Source organism: Urocitellus parryii, chromosome 5 (assembly GCF_045843805.1).
Source record: "Urocitellus parryii isolate mUroPar1 chromosome 5, mUroPar1.hap1, whole genome shotgun sequence".
Taxonomy (NCBI): domain Eukaryota; kingdom Metazoa; phylum Chordata; class Mammalia; order Rodentia; family Sciuridae; genus Urocitellus; species Urocitellus parryii.
In genome coordinates, this window is record NC_135535.1 from 17,610,552 (window position 1) to 17,635,405 (window position 24,854).

General features: G+C 41.0%; 1 protein-coding gene across 1 annotated transcript in view; it reads left to right on the forward strand.

Annotated features, from left to right (window-relative positions):
• The window catches only part of LOC113189352 (putative tetratricopeptide repeat protein 41), a 66,932-nt gene that overhangs the window by 26,518 nt on the left and 15,560 nt on the right, over positions 1 to 24,854 (forward strand). Inside the window, exons 8-12 of the mRNA XM_026398097.2 lie at positions 701 to 879; positions 13,793 to 13,932; positions 18,199 to 18,370; positions 22,055 to 22,202; positions 23,313 to 23,465. Of these exons, the coding sequence (XP_026253882.2) occupies positions 701 to 879; positions 13,793 to 13,932; positions 18,199 to 18,370; positions 22,055 to 22,202; positions 23,313 to 23,465 (792 nt within the window). The remainder of the gene's footprint in view (positions 1 to 700; positions 880 to 13,792; positions 13,933 to 18,198; positions 18,371 to 22,054; positions 22,203 to 23,312; positions 23,466 to 24,854) is intronic.

Here is a 24,854-nt window from a genome sequence, read left to right on the forward strand (position 1 = left end):
CTGGCATTCCAGAGAACTGGACAGGATTTGGAAAGGGATAAGGATGGGCTGAGCTCTCCTGCAAGACCCTCCTTTTTTCCTTCTTTTCCCTATACATTTCATCTCCCCCTTCCCTCCCCTTCTCCCTTATTTGTCTTTTTATTTAATTTTTTTTATTGTAGATGGACACAATACCTTTATTTTATTTGTTTTTATGTGGTGCCGGGGATCAAACCCAGCGCCTCTCGCATGCTAGGCAAGTGCTCTACCACTGAACCACAACCCCAGTGCCCCCTTCTTTGTCTTTTTAAACATCTACTGAGCACCCATTCTGCCTCCTACACTGCCCTGGGGTATAGTGACTAAGCTACAGCCCCAGGCCTTCTGTACTGTCCATCCAGTAGGGGGAAGATGTGGATTCAGTCACTATACATAGGGGCAGATATTTTACTTGAAAATGACACAGTGAAGAGTATAAGCAGGAAAGATGGAGGACCCTTTGCCTGGTGGGTAGAGCCAGGGAGCCTTCCTGGAGGAGGGGACCTCCTGGACAAATAATTGGCTTTGACTGTTGATAACCAAAAGGCTCATATTTATCTGGTGACCAAAGTCATGTAAATTAAGTTGTTTTTGACTAGATTAATGATATGTGGTAAACAGACGAGCTTCCTTCAAGGCATAGAATACTAAAGTGATTCATATCCATACATTGTGTCACAAGTATCACAGATTTTATATCAAAAATCCAAAGCTCAAGCTTCTGGACAAGGCTGTACCTCATTCACTACTGGAATGTTTTATCAGAAGCTGGATACAATACTTCCAGGGCCTATTTGATGTCAGTGGCCAGTATTAAAGCAGATCAGTGCCATAAAGTGAAGAGGAGACAAACCCTCTCAGGTATAGTACCAATGTTTCCGTAGTCCATTTTGCTGGGATATAGAGTGGTCAAAAGTTACTATTCTCCTATTTCCTCACATCATTTTTGTCAATTCATTAGGCCTGATTATTCACTAGGCCAACAATTTCTGAAAAAGGAAATTTCCAAAGGAAATCAGGAAAAAGCATGAATTTGAAATAGCTTTTCTTTCTCTTCTTTTCCGGGGGTTTATTATTAACAGTGTTTTCTCTCTCTACTTCCTCATAACTTCAACCACACCCCTAATGCCTGTCTTCATTATCTGTATTTCCGACCTTGACCTCCTTTTGGAGTTCCAGAGTCCATCCCCATTTCGTGATATGGCATTTGTTTTACTTTATTTTTTGTGGCACTGGGGATTGAACCCAGGGACTTGCACAGGCTAGGCCAGTGCTCTACCACTGGGCTGCACCCCCTCCAACTAATAATATTATTGCTTCATCAGCAGCTTTCCCGGGTGATCAGTGGATGCTTCAAATTAAATAGGTGCAAACCTAGATTAGTTCCCCTCCAATTTGTTCCACATTCCCTCTGCCTACTGATGGCAGCTTTAAATTAACACTCTCCATTACTCAGCACTAACTGTACTATCAAGGGTGGTCTCAGTCCAAATTGGACCACTATTCTTTGACTTTGTACTTAAGTCTTGGGTTGAAGAGGCTGGGCTTCGAACTTGCTGTCCTCTGACCTCAGCCTCCAGAGTTACTGGGATTACAAATGTGTGCCACCACACACAGCAGATGTGTGTGTAATACTTTTTTAGTTGTCAACAGGCCTTTATTTTATTTATTTACATGCGGTGCTGAGACTCAAACCCAGAGCCTCACACATGCTAGTCAAGCGCTCTGCCACTGAACCACAACCCCAGCCCCAGATGTGGTTTTAAAAGGTCACTTTGGATGTTGTAAAAATGTTGAAATAGAAAAGGAACAAGCATGGCTTCAGTGGTAATAACCTAGGTAGGAGGCAATGCTGGCTTAGACCAGGGTAGCTATGGGGACACAGAGGAAGGTTTGGGCACAGAATTCACAGGACTTGTTCACAATTGGGTACAGAAGTCAAAGAAGATGCCAGTGATTCTGACTTGAAGGACTGGGTAGATTACCATTGTTGACCAAACAGGAAACACTCTTGAAGGAGCTGTTCAGGCAACAGAAGCCATGTTGAGTGTGGAGTGACTGTAGAAAGCCAGGCAGGGGTATTCACTGGGCTTCAAGAAAGAGCAGTGGCAGAGAGAAATGCCTACTTTAATGCCTGGATCATGGAATGAGATCATGAAGGAGAGGCCAGAAAGAGGCAGGTGTAGCAAGAGAAGAGAAGGCAGAATTAGAGAGGTAGGAGGAAAACCAAGTTTTAGAGCAAGAACTTTCCCAAAGTAAAGATGGGTGACCACATTAATTAAATGTCTAATATTCCATTTTCAATTATTTTCTGCCAAGTTGAAATCCTACAAAATACTCTACCCTCTTAGTAAGAGTGTCTTACAATCAAGTGTTTTGGAGGAAAGGGGTGGAGATGGGAGCAGGAGTTAAGGGCCCGGACAATCATCAGAGAAGAGGGAATGGCAGGAAGTGGGTGCAGAACAGAAATTCCTTTTCCCCAAATGCACCAGGGGGAAAAAGGGGCTCCAGGAGAGAAAGCCAGATCCCAGTGTCGGGTGGAGGGGCTTTCCAAGAGGCAGCCCCACAGCTGAAAGAGCTGCATTTCGTAGGATCTGTAGGACCGTCCCCTGGACCACAGAGCCTAGCTTCCCTCCCTGGGTGGGAAATGAAGAATCATTGTCCTTTTGGGGGGCTCATTCTTCATTCTCCTCTTCTGTTGTTCTAAGAGATAAGCAGGATACTTAAACTTTTGACCCCTGCCTGCTTCAAGAAAACGCCTTTTAAAAAATCCAAGTTTTCCAAGGGTGCGATTAGTTGGAGGGAGGGGAGCGGTAGGCGGTGTCTGGTGGCCTGGTGGTGTTGCTGGGGGCTGGAGGGAGTGAGAACCCCGCTGTTGTAGTTCTCCCTCAGGCCGTGGAGTTTGGCTCTCCCTGGTGGCTGGAGGTGAATTATAAGCCCAACTTTTAGATTGACTGGAAACAATGTGTGTTTGGAGTCTGGCACTCACTTCTCAGTGGCTTCTAGACCCATTACTCAGTGGCGGGGTTTGCTCCTTCTTGAGGGACGCATCCTGCAAAGTTGCGCGTCTGATAGATGACCAAGGGGAAGGGCTTTGAGACTAGAGGGCAACTTCAAGACTTGGTTTACTGTCTATAGATTTTCTGTGGCATGATGCTCTTGTTTTGGCCTAGGGCCCTGGGTCACACTGAAATGAAGAAAATCCATTTCTAACTGCAGCTGCTTTTTTGGACAGTGCCAAAGACAGGAAGAGACAGACTAAGAATAGATGTGGCATGTGCAAGCGAGTGACAGAGGTTCTTGGAGGCAGGATGCCCCATGGTGGGAAGAAGGATGCATCCCAGCGTTAGAAATAACGAGATGCCACAGGTGCTGCAAAAAATCAAACACGTTCTCAAAACTGGGTGGGCGAGACAGAGCAGAGGGCTTGCAAAGCACCTGGTTTTAAAGGTACCTAAGGCGCCGGCTTAGGTACCTCACTGAACTCAGCGCTGCCCTTCACTCTGATTGGAGGAGTTCTGGTTACAATCCCCGCGATTGGCTAATTTTAGAATTGGGGTGGGTAAAAGGGAAGGGCTACAATTTTGAAAAGGACCCGCCAGACTTTCTGTTCTCCCACCAGCATGGGTCCATCTGGGCAGATGGTTGGCTGTCCTCCAGGTGGCAGCTGTGGTAGGTGGGGAGCTATCATCTTATTAAAGGGGGGAGCTTTCTAATGAGGACAAAGGGTAAATACATTATAGGTCTTGTCAGAAGGTTGCAGTAAAAAGAAAAACAGTTTTTCATGATTAGTGTATAAAACATGGCCTCTTTACCTTTAGAAGCCTGTAAATATTTTTGATTTATTGGACAAAATAGTTGACTAAAATTTAAATAGTGCTACAGAAAAAAAAAAAAAGAGCAAATGACCCAATTTGCAATGAATAGAAAATATGAAATATCTGAGAATAAATTTAACAAGAAACGTACAGGATCTTTATTTTATTTTTTAAAAGCTTCAAAATTATAGAAAATAGGATTACAGTATGGAGGGAGACATTCCATTTTCTTGGATGGGCCAACTCAATGTAAAGCTATCAATTCTTCCCCAATTTTGACATAAAGAATTCTAAGTGGAGGCTGGGGATGTGGCTCAAGCGGTAGCGCGCTCGCCTGGCATGCGTGCGGCCCGGGTTCGATCCTCAGCACCACATACCAACAAAGATGTTGTGTCCGCCTAGAACTAAGAAATAAATATTAAAAAAAAATGTTTTTAGTTGTCAGTGGACCTTTATTATATTTATTTATATGTGGTGCTGAGAATCGAACCCAGTTCTCACACATGCTAGACAGGTAGGTGCTCTACCACTGAGCCACAACCCCAGCCCAGTATGGCCATTTTGACAATATTAATTCTGCCTATCCAAGAACAGGGAAGATCTTTCCATCTTCTAAGGTCTTCTTTAATTTCTTTCTTTAGTGTTCTGTAGCTTTTATTGCAGAGGTATTTTACCTCTTTTATTGATTCCCAAGAATTTTTTAGTTTTTGAGGCTGTTTTCCTAATTTCTCTTTCAAGATTTGTCACTGATGTACAGAAATGCATTTGATTTATGGGTGTTGATTTTATATCCTGCTACTTTGCTGAATTCATTTATTAGTTCTAGAAGTTTTCTGGTGGAATTTTTCAGATCCTCTAGGTATAGAATCGTGTCATTGGCAAATAGTGATAGTTTCAGTTCTTCTTTTCTTATTTGTATCCCTTTAATTTCTTTCATCTGGCTAATTCCTCTGGTTAAAGTTTCAATAACTGTGTTAAATAGGAGTGGTGAAAGAGAGCATCCCTGTCTTGTTCCAGTTTTTAGAGGGAATGCTTTTAATTTTTCTCCATTTAGAATGATGTTGTCCTTGGGCTTAGCATAGATACCTTTTACAATGTTGAGATATGTTCCTATTATCCCTAGTTTTTTTTAGTGTTTTGAACATGAAGTGTTACTGTATTTTTGTCAAATGCTTTTTCCTGCATCTATTGAGATGATCATATGATGATTATCTTTATCTTTATTATTTTTATCTATTGATGTGATGAATTACATTTATTAATTTCCATATATTGAACCAAACTTGCATCCCTGGGATGAACCCCACTTGATCATGGTACACTATCTTTTTAATATTTTTTTGTATTTGATTTGCCAGAATTTTATTGAGAATTTTTGCGTCTATGTTCATTAGAGATATTGGTCTGAAGTTTTCTTTCCTTGATGTGTCTTTGTCTGGTTTTGGAATCAGTGTGATATTGGCATCATAGAATGAGTTTGGAATTGTTCCCTCTTTTTCTATTTCATGGAATAATTTGAGGAATATTGGTATTAGTTCTTTTTTGAAGGTCTTGTAGAACTCAGCTGTGAATCTCACTGGTCCTGGACTTTTCTTTTGATGGTATCTTCTATTTCATTGCTTGAAATTGGTCTGTTTAACTTGTGTGTAGCATCCTGATTCTGTTTGGGTAAATCATATGACTCTAGAAATTTGTTGATGTCTTAAATATTTTCTATTTTATTAGATTACAAATTTTCAAAATAGTTTCTAATTATTCTTCTGCATTCTGTATTGTCCATCATTACATTCCCTTTTTAGTAATTTGAGTTTTTTCTTTCCTTCTCTTTGTTAGTGTTGCTAAGGGTTTATCAATTTTATTTATTTTTTTTAAAAATCAACTTTTTGTTTTGTTATTTTTTTCATTTATTTATTTTGTTTCAATTTCATTGATTTCAGCTCTGATTTTAATTATTTCTTGTCTTTTACTACTTTTGGTGTTGATTTGTTCTTCTATTTGTAGGGCCTTGAGATGTAATGTTAGGTCATTTATTTGTTGACTTTTTCTTCTTTTAAGGAGGAAAACTCCAAGCAATGAACTTTCCTCTTAGTACTGCCTTCATAGTGTCCCAGAGATTTTGATATGTTATATCAGTATTCTCATTTACCTCTAAGAATTTTTTTCTTTTAATATATTTTTTTAGTTGTAGTTGGACACTGTACCTTTATTTTATTTTTTTATTTTTATGTGGCACTGAGGATTGAACCCATCACCTCTCAGTGCTAGGTAAGCACTCTACTGCTGAGCCACAACCCTAGCCCCCTAAGAATTTTTAAATCTCCTCTCTGATGTTTTCTGCAATCCATTGTTCATTCAATAACATATTATTTAGTCTCCAGGTGTTGGAGTAGCTTCTATTTTTCATTTTATCATTTTCTAATTTTATTCCATTATGATCTAAATAGAATGCAGGGTAGTATTTCTTTTCTTTTTTTTTTTTTTGTATTCGCTGAGAGTTGCTTTGTGGCATAATTTATGGTCTGTTTTAGAGAAGGATCCAGGTGTTGCTGAGAAGAAAGTGTATTCACTCATTGATAAATGAAATATTCTATATATGTCTGTTAAGTCTAAATTACTGATTGTATTTTTGAGTTCTATAGTATCTTTCTTTAGGTTTTGTTTGGGAGACCTATCCAGTGATGAAAGAGGTGTGTTAAAGTCACCCAGTACTATTGTGTTGTGGTCTATTTGACTCTTGAAATTGAGAAGAGTTTGTTTGATGAATATAGATGCTCCATTGTTTGGGGCATATGTATTTATAATTGTTATGTCTTGTTGATGTACGCTTCTCTTAAGCAGTAGGAAATGACCCTTTTTATCCCCTTTAACTAACTTTGGTTTGAAGTCTACTTTATTTGATATGAGGATGGAAACCCCTGCTTGTTTATGCAGTCCATGTGAGTGGTACGTTTTTTCCCAACCTTTCACCTTCAGTCTATGGATGTCTTTTCCTATGAGATGAGTCTCTTGTAGGCAGCATATTGTTGGGTCTTTTAAAAAAATCCAATCTGCCAAGCTGGGCTTGTGGCTCAGTGGTACAGGGGTTGCCTAGCACACATGTAAAAAGTAAATGAATAATAAAGCTATGGGAAAAAAAGTTACCTCATTAAAAAAAATCTAATCTGCCAGTCTTTGTCTTTTGATTGGTGAGTTTAGGCCATTAACATTCAGGGTTATTATTGAGACATGGTTTGTATTCCCAGTAATTTTTGTTTTTTAACTTGACTTGGTTTCTCCTTTTATTGATTTTTCCTTTAGTGTAATACCTCCCTTTGCTGATTTTCTTTGTTTTTCATTTCCTCCTCATGGAATATTTTGCTAAGGATGTTCTGTAGTGCAGGCTTTCTTGTTGTAAATTCTTTTAACTTCTTAAACTTTTGTTTATCATGGAAGGTTCTTATTTCATTATCAAATCTGAAGCTTAATTTTTCTGAATATAAGATTCTTGGTTGGCATCCATTTCCTTTCAGAACTTGGTATATGTTTTTCTAAGATTTTCTAGCTTTGAGGGTCTGGGTTGAGAAATCTTAAGAGATCCTAACTGATTTTCCCCTATATGTAATCTGATTACTTTCTTTTGTGGCTTTTAACATTCTTTCCTTGTTCTGTATGCTGGACATTTTCATTATAATATGCCCTGGTGTAGCTCTATTGTGATTTTCTACATTTGGTGTCCTGTAAGCCTCTTGTATATGATTTTCCAATTCATTCTTCAGATTTGGGCAATTTTCTGATATCATTTCATTGAATAGATTGTTCATTCCTTTGGTTTGTAACTCTATGCCTTCCTCTGTCCCAGTAATTCTTAAGTTTGGTCTCTTCATGTTAGCCCATAATCTTTGGATGTTCTACTCATGGTTTCTTACCATCTTCACTATGTAGTCAACAGTGAAGATTATTTTATTTTATATTAGATTCTTTTATTAGATTATATATTTTCAAGATTATATATTTTGTCTTCATTGTCTGAGGTTCTGTCTGTTAGTGATGCTTTCTATTGAGTTTTGAATTTGGTTTATTGATTCCTGCATTTAAGGATTTCTGTTTTTTCTTTTTTCTTTCAGAATCTCTTTATTGAAGTAATCTTTTGCTTCCTGTATCTACTTATGTAGTTCTTTATCAAAATGATCTTTTGCTGCCTGTGTTTTCTCTCTTATATCATCCACTAATTCACAAAACATTTTAATTATGTATATCCTGAATGCCTCCTCTGACATTTCTTCTGCTATGCTGGCCATGGATTCTAATAATGTATCTTGGTTTGTTTGGGGCACTTTCTTCCCTTGTTTTTTCATGTTGTTCATGTGTCTTCCCTTCTATCAGTGTGGATGACGTGTTATAGTTTTTACCCTATTGACTTATAGTGTCCCTGAAGGGTTCCAATACCTCTTCTTTAAGGGGGAAATCAATATTAACAAATCCCAATACAAACCATGTATAGCTTTAAACCAAATAACTCTATTAAGACGTTTACAGTTTTGCCACAATAGACAGAAATGGTGAGTTCAATTATTATCTACAGTATAAATAGTAGGTTTGCAAAAGGGTCTACAGTTTCTTTTTTAAAAAAATATTTATTTTTTAGTTGTAGTTGGACACAATACCTTTATTTGTTTGCTTGTTTTTTTATGTAGTGCTGAGAATTGAACCCAGGGCCCCACATGTGCCAGGTGAGCTTTCTACTACTGAGTCACAACCCCAGCCTGGGGTCTACAGCTTCTGATGGTGGACAAAGAGAGAACTGGGGGTGGACTGTAGGATGAGATGTTAAGGAGGTAGAAGGTGAGGATATAGAGTTACTGGATCTTAGGAAGATTGAGGAAGGAATCGAAAGATGTTGGCTAATAGCAGGAGAAAAGAGGGAAAGAGATTTTGGGGAGTCAAGTAAGTAGGAAGACAATAGAGTACAAAAAACAAACAAACATAAAAATTAAGAAAAAAATGTAAAAATTAAAAAGAACATACAACACAACTGTAATATACTATTCAGAAATCCCAGTCTTCAGTAGCCTAATGCATGGAAAGTACTTGGTTTCCCAAATGTTGGGGATATGAGGGTGGGAAAAGAGAGAGAAAGAAAAAGATAAAGAAAAAAGAAAGGAAAAAAAAAAAGAAAAAAATCTCAAAGGAAAATTAAAGGATTGTTTTGTTGGAGTTCAGTATCTTTCCTGCTTCCCTTATCATCCAGTAGGTGGGGTTGTCTGTGGTTTGCTGGTATCCCTACCTCAGGATGGTGAAGGCTATTAGGGTGGAGGGTTTGTCTTGGGGATGGAGCTGGAGGTGGGGTATAGCACTTGCTGGTCCCCCATGGGAGACTGCACCCCAAGGATCTCCTTTGGGGCCCGCTTGTGTGATGTGGGCACCTGATCTTATCCCCTTATATTGCCTGCAGACCTCACAATCTTGGTTTCCAATTTAGTCTCTAAACTGTGTCCCACTCACCCCTCCCTTTCTACTTCCCAATCAGGAACCTCTCTCTCAGGAATCTTGTGGGCTGCGCTCTGGGGGCTGTGCACCTGCTGTGCGGAGAGCTGTTTTGTATCAGGCAGTTCAGGGCCAGGCTTTGGGAGCTACAGACTGGCCACATAGCTATAAGCGCTGAGCTGGGTTAGTGGCTGCAGGGAGAGTGGAGAGTTGGGGGCTATGGGTACCTTGATATTGCTTCTAGGCTTCAACTGGTGTCCCAAGCTGGGAGTTGCCCCAAATAAAGTCAATGATGGAGGTATCAAGGATAACCCAAGATGGCAACAAAGGTGTCCCAAGATGGAGGTGGCTGCTTTCAGAGATGGGATGTCAGGGTCAGCCCAGCAATGGCATTGGGTGGTGTGTTTGGAGATGAAACTCAGTGGCATGTAGCGTTGCTCTGTGTCACGCAGCTGTCTCCAGACCCTGTCTGGTGTCCCCAGGAGCAGGCTACCATGTGGAAGAGACTGTGGCAGCGGTTGCAGATTCCCAAGATGGAGGCAACTAAGGGAGCCCCACGTTGGTAGTTGGGAGTCTACAAGGGAGTGGTAGCTGGGGGTCCTGCACGGACACTGATGCTGGGGGTCCTGCTCAGCATGGCTGTCAGGGTCCTGCATGGGCGAGCAGCTGGGATTCCTGCATGGGAGCAGCTGTCAGGGGTCCTCTAATAACTTGCAGAGAAATAGTATTCCCACTGCTTGAATCCCAGGTCACAGAGTGATAAGGAATGCAGCCTCCCTCGATCCCCCCATCTTGGATCCCCCTCTTTGGGATTTTCTATAGATAATTATATATACCACTTGTGAGCAAAGTCTGTTTTTATTTTTAAATATTTTTTAGTTGTTGATGGACCTTTATTTATTTATTTTTAAAAATAATTTGTATGTAGTGCTGAGAATCGAACCCAGTGCCCCATGCATGCTAGGCTAGGCAAGCACGCCACCACTGAGCCACAACCCCAGCCCACAAAGTCTGTTTTTATTTTTTTTCCTTTTCAATATGTATATCTTTTATTTCCTTTTCTTGTCTTATGGAAGTAGCTGGAATTCCTAGTGCAATGTTGAATAGGAGTGGTGAGTGAGAATATCCCAGCTTCAACTTTTCACTGACGCCACTCTGGTGAGCCCATCATTGTTATCATCTCTACCTGTCCTAGTGTAACAACCCCATTACTGGACTTCCTACTTTAGCTTTTGTTCCTATAAAGTCCATTGTCTATGTGGTAGCCAGAATGAAAATTTAAGAAAGTAAACCCAATCATCTCATTTCCCAGATTAGGACCACTCCAATGGCTTGCTATAGCATTTAAAATAAAACTCTTCAGCCTACCCTAATGCCTATTGTACTTGGGCCCCTCTATGCCTGGGTAGCATTATCTTATAGGATTCATCCTCTTGACCTCTTCAGTCAGACACACTGGCCTTCTTTCTGTCCTTAAAGTATTTCTGCCTTTGGGCTTTAATCCCAGCTGTTCCCTATGCCAAGAATGTTCTTTCTATTGATAATTGTGGTGCCAGTTCTTTTTGGTTATGCAGATCTCAGCTGAAGAGTTACTTCCTCAATGAATGCTATATTCAGTCATTCTTTATCGTGTTAATTTGTTTTAATTCTCTGCATAGCTTTTTCTGCTACCTGATATTTCTTTTCTTTTAATTGTCTAACTCTGCTTTCTGTCCCCTGTCCCAGACCTTCCACCCACCAGAATATGAGTTCTTGGGAACAGGATCCTTCCTGTCTTGTCCATTGTTACATCCCAACACAGAGTCAGTGCCTACTTTGCCTCCATTCTTCTCTTGAACCAAACACCCTTGCTCTCTCTGCTCTTCTGTCTCCTCCCTTCAGTTCTCTTGGCTCCCTACTCTTTCCGGCTCTGGAATCTTTGCATATTCTGTTCTGCAACCATTTTGCCTCAGAATCTCCTATTCTTTATTTAACTCTCAGTTCAATGTCACTTATATAGAGAAACCTCCTTACGTTTGTATCATCACCTCTTTTATGGTTATATTCATAGTTTTAATTTTATATTCATTTATAAGATTACTGGATGAACTGCCTCCCTTATTATTCTGACAGCCCAAGAGTCAGGGCCTAGGTCTGATTGAGCTCATCTTTTGTCTCTGTACTCAGGACAGTGCCTGGTTCTTGGAAGTTGCTCATAAGTGGCTACTGGCATCACGGATTCATTAAAAATAAAAATACTACACTTAATTGGTTCTAAGATGTAGGTTTAACAACATTTCTGAAATAGGGATGCATCCTGCTGGCATCTGAGAGTGGATTAAAAAATAGTATAAAATTTAAACAAATATATTAGGATATTTTATCTTAATAGTAATCAAAGAAATGCAAGTTAAAACAACAGTGGGATACTATTTATCAGGTGTCACATTGTAAATGATATTTTTGCAATGATTAAAAAAAAAACCCATAATAATACTGGCACAGATGTGAGAAAATAGGTCTTTTACATGCTATAGGTAAGAGTTTATATTGGGCCAATCTTTCTGGAGAGATTTGGCAATATGTATTCAAAGCCTTAAAAATATTAATATCCTGTGGCTTTTATTTTGAAAAAATATTCTAAAGAAAAAATCTTGGATGTTTGAGAAGACTTTGCCAATATTTTCCATTATATACGTTTTATGAGAGTGAGAAATTGACTCACTAATGGTAATCCATAAAATGGAATATAATCTGGTTATAAATATGTGTATTCTTAAAGAATATTTAAGAGCTGGGGCTGTGGCTCAGTGGTAGAGTGCTTGCATAGCATGTGTGAGGCACTGGGTTCGATTCTCAGCACCACATATAAATAAAGTTCCATCAACAACTAAAAAAATCTTTAAAAATATTTAATATATGGAAAAATGTTCCTACTATGTTTTTAGTAGACTAAACTCCATGAGAGCAGGAGCCATGTAGATTGTACTTGATATACATTCAACATCTTGCACAGGACTGATATTTTGTTGAATAAGAAAGTAACAACGAAGTGTATGATGTGTGTGGTATGAGTAGGATGACCCAAATTTTAATTCTAGAAAAGTGTGTGTGTGTGTGCCCAATCAGCCATGTATTAGTAGAGATTATCTTTGGTACAGCCATGTATAGTAGAGATTATCTTTGGTACAGTTATGCATAGTCTTTGTTATTCTTTGTACTTTTCTATATTTTCTATAATATACACATATTAATTTTACAACAAGAAAACTGTTTTCTCATCAATGCTAACTCTATTGGTGCCAAGAGAGTGAATCTGAGGGTGTGGTCACACATGGTGGAGGCAGGGTTCATGAATGAAGGTTTCTCAGAGCAAGTGAGGTGAGTTGAATACCAGAAGCAGTGACGGATAGTACACATTCCAACCTGAGCCCTCGACAGGAATCTGGAACCAATAATCCTCCTGGGATGTGCAAACGCCCTGTGCTGGGCAGAAGCCCATCCCTCCATTCTTCCTCCAGATACCCTTGTTTGCCTGCTCTGAGCAGCTGCTTATGGCTCTGAGGTATCCTTGTCTCCTGATCCCTTTGGTTCCATTCCTGCCTCCAGCCCTTTTACTTGCATGATCACTTTGGACAAAGGTCTTAAACCTTGGTGTTCAGCTTTCTCTCTCCCTTGGCTCTGTTTTTGTTTTTTTGCCATCTGACGCAAACACCTTTGCTCCCAGCCTCCCTGCAGTGCTGAGGGTGGCAGCCTTGCTTGGAGGCTAGACTGCACACAGTAAGTGCTTAATGCATGCTTATTTTATACATGACTGTGATCCACAGAAACGTGGGCAAAGAGAAAGAGGAGAGTCCACATGTTGTGGTGGCCTCTGGTAGGGGCAAGAGGGCAGAGGAGTACCAGGGATTATTTGTGACCAACAGTGTAGAACCAAACATTTCAAGTGCAACCAACGAGGAAATGTAGATAGGAGAACATCTGAAAAGAGAAATTCTAAAAATGACAACTTTGTAATACCATGTGCTTAATTGGATCTTTAAGCTAAAAAATTTGATATATTTTCATTTGTGTATGAAGAATAACTTCTCTCCCTGCCTGCCTCCCTCTTTTTCTCCCTCCCTCTCCCTCCCCAATTTTGTTCTTTTAACATTTTCTTTCTGTTGAGGCCAGCAATTCAAGCTAGTTGCAACAGAGGGCAGAATTGTGTAACAAATATGAGCATCATTTTCTTTTTACCTGAAAATCACTATAAAACACAATAATAGTGCATGGATTGAGCTACATAAGCACTCTTGGCCCTTTAATTTTCAAAATTTACCAAGGTTATTTAATAGTATTTTCATTATTTTTTATGTCATAGTCTAAAGTACTTGGTAATATATGTAAACCTAATAAAAGCAAAGTGCAGATCTCTCGAACAAGAAACGAACTCTGGCTAGTTCTTAGATGAGGATTAAGCCTCGGGTGTGGGTTACTTCCTGTGCTTTAGGGTCATTGACTTTTCATTCTAGTGCTGGAATGGAAGCTTTCTAATGTCACTGCCACTGACAAATGCCGACTGATGTTCTGCATTGGGAGTTTTTTGAAACTTATGGGCAAGATCAGAGAAGCAAAAGAGCTGTTCTTGAGTACTGAGGACATGTTAATGCAGGTAAAGTGCAAAAAACAGAAACCTTCAAACCTCATTCTTTTTGTGTTAGATATTTTCAGATATTTACCTTTGTTCCTTCTTAACTTAGTCTATAAACAGAGGAATTAATTAATTTGTTCATCAGTGAGGAAGCTGTGATTTTAATGCATGCCCCATACTGGACATTAATAATGATCACTAAAGAGAATAGGAGTCATTAGGGCTGGGGACATAGCTGAGTTGGTAGAGTGCTTGCCTCCCACATACAAGGCCCTGGGTTTAATCTCCAGCACCACTACCACAAAAAAAAAAAAAAAAAAAAAAAAAAAAAAGGAGTCATTAAAGGAGTGAATGCAAATAGGTGTCACTTGGGAGGAAAAAAAGAAGTGTCTGTAAAATTTGAAAAGTGAATTGTAGTGGTAGGTTGAAATGAATTAATAAAAAATTGGCTAAAGACTTGGCTGTAACTTTCATGAAGGCCTGTGATACCGCTCAGCAGTAGAGCACTTGCCCACCATGTACAAAGGCCCATGTTAGGTGATTGATTTGCTTTTTCTAAAAAATGAACTTTTGACTTTACTGAATGTAATGGAAGCTTCACTCATAATTGTTATTATGTTTTAGATGACACTTAATTGCCCTTTTAATAATAGTTATGAATTTCACTGTTTTCAATAGATTTTTGTAGACTAAGGGCAGAATAATCTGAAACAAAACATTTTGTTTGAAAACAACACCTTCACAATTTCCTGAGACTTTACCCCTGCCTCCATTACATAGACAGAAGGAATGCCATCTAGTGGGCTTTATAAAACTCAAAATTGCAACACCCTTTATGGCACAGACAATGTTATTTATCAATTTTTGTATCTCCATGGTATATTATGCCCCATGGGTGCTTAATAAAACAAATGTAACAAACCAATCAATAAATCCATTTGAATGTGCAAATTCCTCTGTGTCCTTAGAAAGTAGCCCAAAGTAGTGAATAGAGCATGGGCCATTTTCAGACTGACCCAGATTTAAAACCCAGCGTTGCCACCTCCTGCTTGTATGACCTTGGTAAGAATTCTAACCTCTGCCCCAGTGAGTTCTCATCTGGGGGGGTTCTAATATCTTATCTCATGGGGCTGTTAACAGGATCAAGTAAGGAAGTGCACAACACCCTTTCCACAGTGTCTTGTGCACAGTGAGATATTGATTACCGGTGGCTGGTTTGTCCCTACTCCTTGGGGTTATAAAGTAACAGGCGTGGACTGGAAGTAAGAGGGTTTGACTAACGGTCATTCAACTCTCTTCCATCATTTAGGGAGCAGCACAGCAGGGATTCTGCGCTTCCCATTATGACCATGGGATCCCCCACCCCAATTCTTTGCCCCCATGGGGAGGTGCACGCTTCCTACTGCTGACAGGTGTCTGTCTGGCACCAGTTATTTTACTAGGTAACCACTGAATGCCTGTCTGCAGTTATTCCCTGTGCACGCTTTGTTCATTCACTTGCTAACATTCGCTCTGGGCCTTGCCTAGTCTGAGCACTGGCAGGAGGTGGGGTGACAGCAGTGAGCAAGACAGCTGGTTTCTGCCCTTGTGGAGCTCCTAGTCCAGCTGGACGTCTCTGCGGGCATCTGCAGCGGTTCAGCAATGAAGCCCGACTGTGGAATGGTGAAGGGTGAGGCACTTGGAGGAGGCATGCTGACAGACTTGGTTGTGAAGAAGGCAAAGATTGGCAAAGAGTCAGGATGTCGTAGTTTCCCCCCAAACCAAGGGGGGAGTGGCTAACGGCATCAAATGCCCGCTGGAGGTCTGGGCAACTAAGGACGGAAAGAAGGCCCAGAGGTCTGGTGCGTGGGGGCCAGTGACCGCCACTGAGGAGGCAGGGCATGTGGGAGGAGCAAGAGGCAGGGCTTTAGGAGGTGGGGGTGGTAATGAAACAGAGAAGATGCACATAGGCAGGCTTGTTTGGAAAGTTTGTTGGTGAAAGGAGAAAGTCGAAAAGTTAGGAGAATATGAGGTTCAGGTCAAGTTTGATCCAGGGTATATGTGTTTACGTGGAGCAGGAAATAAACAGAGGCAGATTAGAGATGCTGGCAGAGACTCTGTGAGAGGGCTGGAGGGAAGGACACAGAACTCAGGGGCAGGGCAGGTCCTTGGGAAGGGAGTTGGGCTCCACTTCCTCTGAAATAGGTGTGAGGGAAGAAATTGAGTTAAAACTCAGCTAGTTAAAATTTAAAAGAAAGGTAAAAGAGGTATAGAAAAGAGACTATAATTCCCCAATATTGTTCTGCCTTTTATTAAAGTAATGTGCCCTCTCAGAAAATGGCTGTGTAGAAGAAAACTGCATTTCCCAGGTTTCCTTAGAAACCAACGTTTTGGCCAATGAGATGTAAATGGAAGTTTCTGAAGTGAAGGTGTTCCTGGTTCTGCCCCTGTCTTAGCTGGACGGCTCTAACAAAGATTCTGTAGTCTGGTGGCTTAAACAAAGGCTTGTTTCTCTTGGTTCTGGAGGCTGGTGGACCCAAGATCAAGGTTCCAGCAGAGTTGGTGTCTGCATCCTGGTCCAGGCACAGCCATCTTTTGCTGTGTCTGCATAGAGGAAAGGAATGAGAGAGGTCCCTGGCCTCTTTTACAAGGGCACTTATCCCATTTGTGAGGGCTCCACCCTCCTGACCTGATCCCTTCACAAATATCCCACCTCCTAACTCCATCACATTGAGATTAGGGTTTCAACATATGAATTTAGAAGGGACACATTCAGTTTTTAATAACTTTCCTTCTTTCTACTGATTGAATTGTGAATATGATTTGAAGTCAGAGCAGCCATTTTACATCAGGTGGTATCCTTGAGAATGGAAGTCAGGCAAGGGCACAGGATGAGATAAAAATAGCTAAACTCTGACTTTGTAGAATGTGTGCAGCCCTGGGCCACCTAGATCCTGACTCTTGTATAAGAGAAATTAAGCTATTGTTAATTTGGGGTTCTTTGTTATTCATAGTCATCCTAATCTTACCCAGTATTTGAATTCAGTCTCTTAGCAATATTTGAGCTCAGAAAAGTCAGAATGGAGGACACCTTTGAAGTGGAGGATTGGAAGGATGAGCAGCAAAGATAAGGTCTAGAATAGAAGCTGAGAATTCTAAATATATTCCCAAGGGGTGTGCAAAAGAACCACAGGCACATACCACACCAGACTCCTATACCACACCAGACTCCTATACCACACCAGACTCCTATACCAAACCAGACTCCTTCCAAATCCAGGGAAATCAGTATCTCAGAGCACATGTAAACTATTTTCAAGACAACTGTCCAAAAGCTTTGTTTCAGAAGATCAGTTAAGGGCTAGGATTGTGGGTCAGAGGAAGAGTGCCCACCTAGCATTGCCTGAGGCACTGAGTTTGATCCTCAGCACCACATAAAAATAAAATAAAGGTATTATATTCACCTATAACTAAAAAAAATTCTAAAACAAAGGTCATTTAACACAGAGGGGCACTTTTAATATGTGCAGGAGAATAGAAATACTTATTCTTTCAACTTATAACAGGGAGCCCGGCTCAGTCAATACTCTCCTAGGCTAACATTGTGGTACAATGTAAAGTATTAAGTGGCCAACAACATTGCAATGCCATCCATTCTATGGTGCTTTATTAGTTACTGAACACTTCCTATATAAACTTATTATATTATCCTATGTAATGCATTTTTGAAAACTTATTATTAACAGTAAAATAACTCATCACTAACTCTGATTTCTTGGATTGGACATTAAAAAAAACTTTAGCCAATTAGTATATTCTTATGCATTGATAAAGTGTTGGTTGAGAAGTGATTTAAGTTAATGAAGTTGAATACCCTGAAATAAATATTCTAGACCAGTAAGGAGAATTTAATACAAGTTTCTAAAAAAACATGTCAGTCATAAAGTCACCAGCTCCCTGGTGGTGTTTGTATTCAAGCAACATTCTAGATATTTATTAGAATCTTGATACTACTTCCCTTGGAACACTTATTATATGTGAGACATTGTCAGGTTATTCCTCAAAAATTTTATTACTATTAACTGCCAAAGAATGTTTACTGAACCCATGAGATCAGTTGTCCAAAATGCATTTTTAATTTGCATTGTCTCCCAATAAATATTTTATAAATACCTAAAATTCCCTGAGAAATGATATAATACAGGTTTTTATGACATGAGCCTTTCCTGGACAGGTGTCCAGCTGCGGTATCTGTCCTAATGGTGGGTTCCTTCAGGAGCTGCTGGTTCCCTTTCTCCTTTTGTACAGAGCCAGTCCACAAGAGAAATGCTTCTCAAAGCTCAGAATGCCATTGGAGAACTGTACGTTGAAATCGGGAACACCCAGGAAGGGTTCAAGTATTTCCAGAAGGCGTGGTCAAACCTGCAGTGCTTGCCACTCAGTGACTTAAAAGACAACCGGAACTTGATGAAGCAGAAAGGTATGTAGACACCTACAGAGGGAATTACCCCTGTATTCTAGAGTTCAATTCCTCCCAGGCCACTCCCATCCATAGGAAAAGGGATCATGGACTTCATTGACTTATTTTTTTGAAAGGCTTCCAAGTACATGAGGTTTGAACATGAAGTGTTCCCTTTCCTTTTTTGTGGGGTGGTCACCCACACTGAGAATTGAACTTGGAGGCACTAAACCACTGAGCCACATCCCCAGCCCTATTTTGTATTTTTTATTTAGAGACAGGGTCTCACTGAGTTGCTTAGTGCCTCTGTGTTACTGAGGCTGGCTTTGAACTCGTGATCCTCCTGCCTCAGCCTCCAAAGCCACTGGGATCACAGGAATACTCCACCGTGTCCGTCGTGCCTTAAGCTTTTGGGAGTCACAGTTTTCGTGTTTCTAAGGTGGGATAAAAAAAAAAAAGCACCTATATAAAATTTCTTATAATTGTGAGATCAAGAAAGTTTCCAGGCTGTAAAGCACCCAGAATGCTGCATGGCAGATGCTGAAGTCCTCACTGATAGTTTTATTCTCTGGTATTTGATTCCTGAGGCCACTGTGGTGCCACTGATGTAACAGAGACAAAGGATGTTTATGAACCCAGGTACAAGTTAAGCATCCATAATCCAAAAACACAAAATTTGACATGCTGTAAAATTGAAAACTTTTTGAGAGTCAACGTGATGCTCAAAAAGTTTTAGGCTTTGGAGCAGATTAGATTTTGGATTTTGGGGTTAGGGATGCTCAACCATGTAAAGGCTGCAAATATTCCCATATCCCAAAATCTGAAACTCTTTTGGTCCCAAGCATTTTTGACAAGAAATACTGAGCCTGTATTAAACAATTTTGACCCTCTGAATCACAGTCAGACTGAAGGACTCTCAACTTGTTCATACTGCCATGGGTATCGAATTTAGCTTTTGTTGCATAGCAAACCACCCCAGAACTTGGTGGCTTAAAACAACATTTGGTTTTGCCCACGTGTCTCTGGGTCACATGAGTGATTCTGCTGGTGCTGGATGGGCTCAGCAGATTTAATTTTAGATTGAAGAATATAAAATTGGGGCTGGGGATGTGGCTCAAGTGGTAGAGCGCTGGCCTGGCATGTGCGAGGCACTGGGTTCGATCCTCAGTACCACATAAAAATAAATAAAGATATTGTGTCCACCTAAAACCAACAAACAAAAATATTTTAAAAACGTTAAAAAAAAATCTAAAATCCAAAATGCTCCAAAAGCCAAAACTGAGCATCATATTAATTGTAGAATGTTTTGGATTTTGGGTTATGGATGTTCAACCTGTACCTTGGTTTAGTAAGCACTCTTTGCCTATCTCATATCAGTGGCACCACAGTGGCCTCAGATATCAAATACAGGAGAATGAAACAATCATGAAAGTGCCTGAAATTAGCTGGCAGGGCTGATGGGGCTGGCTGGTGGTTATCTAGCTAGGTGACAGGGGTGACTGGGCCAGTGTTCCTCATTCCTCAGGAGGATTTCCTAGGACTGGTCACTTGGCAGGATTCCTGGAGGAGGAGCAGGAGCCCAGGCCAGGCTCAGAGCTGATACAATGTGCCTTTCTGCTGCATTTGATGAGCCACAGGAAGTCTCCTGCTTTATTCATGTCTTGATATGGGGGGTGGGGTTTAGCCAGCACATGAAATGCTTACAGGCTGTCATAGATGCAGTAAGAGATGGGAGTTGAGCATGGCCCACCTGGAAATGGTGACCAAATACCTTTTGGGGAAGGGAGCTATGAAGCTGGGATTTAATAGACAGTAGGAGCCACGGTTCTGGCCAAGGAACAGTATGTAAGAGGATGGTCCTGTCCTGGGAATGAAGCGATGCCTCAGTGAGCGAAGGGCAGGAGGCAGCAGGACCCAGACTGTGCAGGGTGTTGAGTAGCATTTGAATTTTTGTCCAAGTGCAAGGGGGGAGTCATTGCAGGGAGTTAGAGTAGGGATGACACCATCTTATTCGTGTTTTTTTGTACCAGGGATGGTACCCAGGACCTCCTGCATGTTAGGCAAGCACTCTACCACTGAGCTACATTTCCAGTTCTGGTTTTTGTTTGTTTGCTTGTTTTGGTATTGGGGCATTGAACCACTGAGCCACATCCCAGCTTTTAAAAAGTATTTTATTTAGAGACAGGGTCTTGGTAAGTTGCTTAGGACCTTGCTAAGTTGCTGAGGCTGGCTTCAAACTCACAACCTCCTGCCTCAGCCTCCCAAGCTGCTAGGATTACAAGTTGTGCCACCATGCTCTGCTTGGTTTCTATTTTGTGATGACTTTTGCTCCTGTATAGAAAAGAGGTTTCCTGTGTGTAAGAATGGACACAGGAGGGCTGGGGTGGTAGCTCAGTAGTAGAGCACTTTCCTAGTGCATTCAAAGCGCTGGGTCCAATCCTCAGCACCACATAAAAATAAAATAAATAAATGAAATAAAGGTATTGTATCCAACTACAACTAAAAAAAAAAAATGTTAAAAAAAAAGAATGGACACCGGGAGACCAGTTATGTGGCTCTCCTACTCTCATGTGCAATCCACAAGGCCCAGGGTGGGGGCATAGGAAGGGGTGTGATAGGAGGTACTTCTTGGTGCCTGAGTGGTATCCTGTGGAATCCTACAGTAATCCTGCTGAAGTCTGACTTCCGCAGCACAGGGAGTTAACTCTGCCTCTGGCAATGCCTTCTCAGAATTCCACTGTCTCAGTTTGCTAGAGCTACTGTAACAATGTGCCACAGGCTGGAAGGCTTAAAGAGAAGATACTTTTTTCTGACAGTTCTGGAGCTAGAAGTCCAAGGTCAAGGTGTCAGCAGGGTTGATTTCCCCTGAGACTCTCTCTTTGACTTGCAGATGGCCACCAGCTCCCTGTCTCCTTCACATGGTCTTCTGCATATGTGTCATCGTCTCCCCTTCTTATAAGGACACTACTCATTTTTGGATTGAAGCCCACCATATTACCTCATTTTATTCTTAATTCTTTAAAGAAACTCTATGCAAATATAGTCACATTCTGAGGTATTAAGAATTGGACTTCAACATACAGGTTTTGGGAATAAAATTCAGCTCAAACAGTTACTGTGTTTTCCTTATTCACATAACAAAATATAGTTTAGAAGATAACTTGCTACTTTTTAAAAGTATGTACTATTGTCAAAATATATAATTCAATAAAGGAGCAAAATTGTCAGCCTTCTGAACAGAATGGGTGCCCACGGCAGAGGGTATCTAGGTACAGCCTGCTATGTATTAATTGGGTTTGTGGGAAATATTTGTGTACTTCTTATCATCAGGCTGCATTACTTCACTGTATCTTACTGGAAGACTGTGCCGACTGCCTTCTGTCAAACTCCATTACCAAGGGGATGACTGCCTAGTCTATATCCATACTCTCACTCTATTGCTGACCTGTTCATTTGCACAACAGACTCAGTCTTTGGTTTCAATCTGTCATCTTACCTCCTTGGTCCTATAACTGATACGCACATTCAAATGGCTTATGAAAACCAGCCCCATGCTATATGGGTGAGTAGTTGATTTATCAAGGAAAAACCTGGCTGTTGGCACTGATGAAGAAATGTTAAATGCTAGGCCTTTTGGCATCTTAACTCTTTTGTTGAAAAAAACCCACAGGGATCAAACTCTTTACTGACGTGTATTCCCTGCAGTCAGAGTGCTGAACAACCTGGCCAAGTCGGCATCTGAGGAGTACCTAAAAGAAAACCACGTGTTGGAATACGCCACTGAGGTTTCCAAGCTGGTGGACAACATCCCCCATGATCAAGCTACCATGAAATACACCGAAGGTGTCCTCATGTAAACAGGCATTTCAGTTTTTGTTTTGTTTTGTTTTCTGGATTAGTGTTCAATCTTATGATTAATGTACTTAACCCACACTTATGAATCCATTTCCCACCTAACTGATTTGGCTAAGAAATGCTGACTTTTAGCATTTGCATTCTTGAGCTTAAAATGGTTTTCAACCAGGGAATTATTTGGGCCCTACCCACTTCGCTAGTGACATTCGTCGTAATGTCTAGAGACATTTCTGGTTGTCATGACTGTGGGGGAGGGGTTGTTGGCATCTAGTGGGTAGAGGCCAGGTTGCTGCTAACCATCCTACAGTGCCCAGGACAGCCCCCAACCAGGGATTATCCAGCCCAAATGTCAGCAGTGCTGAGTTTGAAAGTAGTTTCTTTTTTCTTAAATTTTAAAAATTTGTTTTAATTAGCTATTCATAACAATAGAATGCACTTTGATACATCATATATAAAGGAGTATAATTTCTCATTCTTCTGGTTATACATGATATAGAATCCCACTGGTCATAGTTATATATGTACATAAGGTAATAATGTCTGTTTCTTTCTACTATCTTCCTACCCCCACACCCTCTCCCCTCCCTTCACTCTCCCTACCTAACCTAAAGTAACTCTATTTTCCCTGCCCCCCCCCTGTGAATTAGCATACGTGTATCAGAGAAAACGTTCCGCCTATGGTTTTTTGGAATTGGTTTATTTTGCTTTGTATGATATTCTCCAGCTCCATCCATTTACCAACAAATGCTATAATTTCATTCTTCTTTAAGGCTGAGTAACACACACACACACACACACACACACACACACATCACATGAAAATAGTTTTTAAAGATATTGCTGGGATGTAGCTCAGTGGTATAGTACTTGCCCAGCATGCACAAAGCTGTGGGTTCAGTCCCTAACATGCACATACAATGTTCTTATAAATGATGTTGCCATTCCTGAACCTCTATTATTATGAAGTGGTCTTTTTTTTTTTTTTGTATTTTCTAGGATTGGTTTTGTATAAAATAAAGGATATCTATGAGAAATATTTTTGATAGTGCAATGAATATAGCCAACATTTATCGTGTTAGTAAGTCCCACACATGTATTTTATTTTCAGGTTGGTTGATGGAAACACTTATCTTGCAAAAATGAAGTTTCAAGAGTGCTTACGTATCAGGAGAAGTTTGTTTGGAGAGAAAAACATGCTAGTTGGAGAAATCATGGAAATTTTAGCAGATTTACTGTTTTTTTTACTAACAGATAATGAAAAGTAAGTTTTTATGAAATGTTTCGAGAAATGTGTCTCCTGCCTACCCCCACCAAAAAAAAAAAAAAAAAAAATCCACCGGTGTGTGTGTGGGGTCTGGGGTTGCCCGTCGGGTGTCTCACTCCCTTGTCTCTGGTCCTAGGCTTCACTCTGCTGAGCCTTCTGTTCTGCTCAGTCAGGACACTGATCATCAGGCATTCAAAGGGAGGTTTGGGCCCAGAAGTGGCATAGAGGTTTTGGTGTAGGGAAGGGACAGAGGAGTTTGATGTTGTTGTTATGAGTGGTTCCCAACTCATCACTTGCAGGCCTGTGAGGGAGCTGTCCTTACCTCAGGGTCTCTGTGCGGGCCTCAGCCATGGCCACTGTGTGTGGGCTCTCACTGGCCTGCGACTTCTTAAGACCAAGGCCAGAGCTTGAGGTGTCTCAGGCCATGCTCACTGTGGCTCCTCCTCACTTGGGAAGCCCTCTTGAGTTTTTGTGAGGAGGCACTTTCCTTAGCTCCCCACATATCTCAGTTTAAAAGAGGGCGGTGGGCATTACCCTCCAGCTGTGATTAGTGTCCACATCTGCCAGGTCCAACAGCTTCTCCCAACAGCTTGGTGTGGAGAAGGTTCTTTTTGAAGCACAGGGAGCCGGGCTCGGGCTTCACTCCGCCCAGCACTGCCTTCCACAGTAAATGCAGCTGACAGAAGGGCAGGGGGCTGGAGGCTAAATGGTGGCATTGCTAAGCTTTGTTTTGGGGTGCTCCCTTCTGTTGCCTGGCTTGCTTTCCCATGTCAGTTTTCCACATTCCCCGAGGTCGTTTTCCTCTCACTCTTCACCAACAGGTGACTTTTCTTGGTTTTGCTCCCAGGAAGAAGGTGACATTGGTATCCCTAACACTTGAGTGAAGGTCAGCCCTACTCTTTCTAAAGAGTGGCCCAAGAAGGGAGGCTCCGAGGGGAAAGTAGCAGGCGCTGCGTAGCAGTGGGAGATGGTGGGACCAGGCCTGTCGGCGGGGTTCAAATTTTGTTTCTGCCACTTAGTAACCGTGAGAAACTAGACAGGAACATCTTGGTGTCTCATCTACTTCCTTGTTAGTAAAATGACTAGTAACCGAATCTTCCCAGGATCATTGAGGATTAGGAGATCCCATGTGAAAAGAGCTGTCAGAGTTCCTGGCACATACTAAAAAAGTTCAATACCCTGAGTGATTAGTATGATTATTTTGCTCCCCAGCGGGTGTTTGCTGGAGCATTTGGCATCGCCTGACCTCCTCTTATTCATCATTCTGAAGGCCTGTCTCTGTGAGCAGAGACAGGCCTTTCTTTAGAGAAGCACAGAGCTTGCTATAGAGACATTGCCTTGTAAAAGAAAAATCTAAACACACAGAATGCTGGCTAGGTCCTCTTC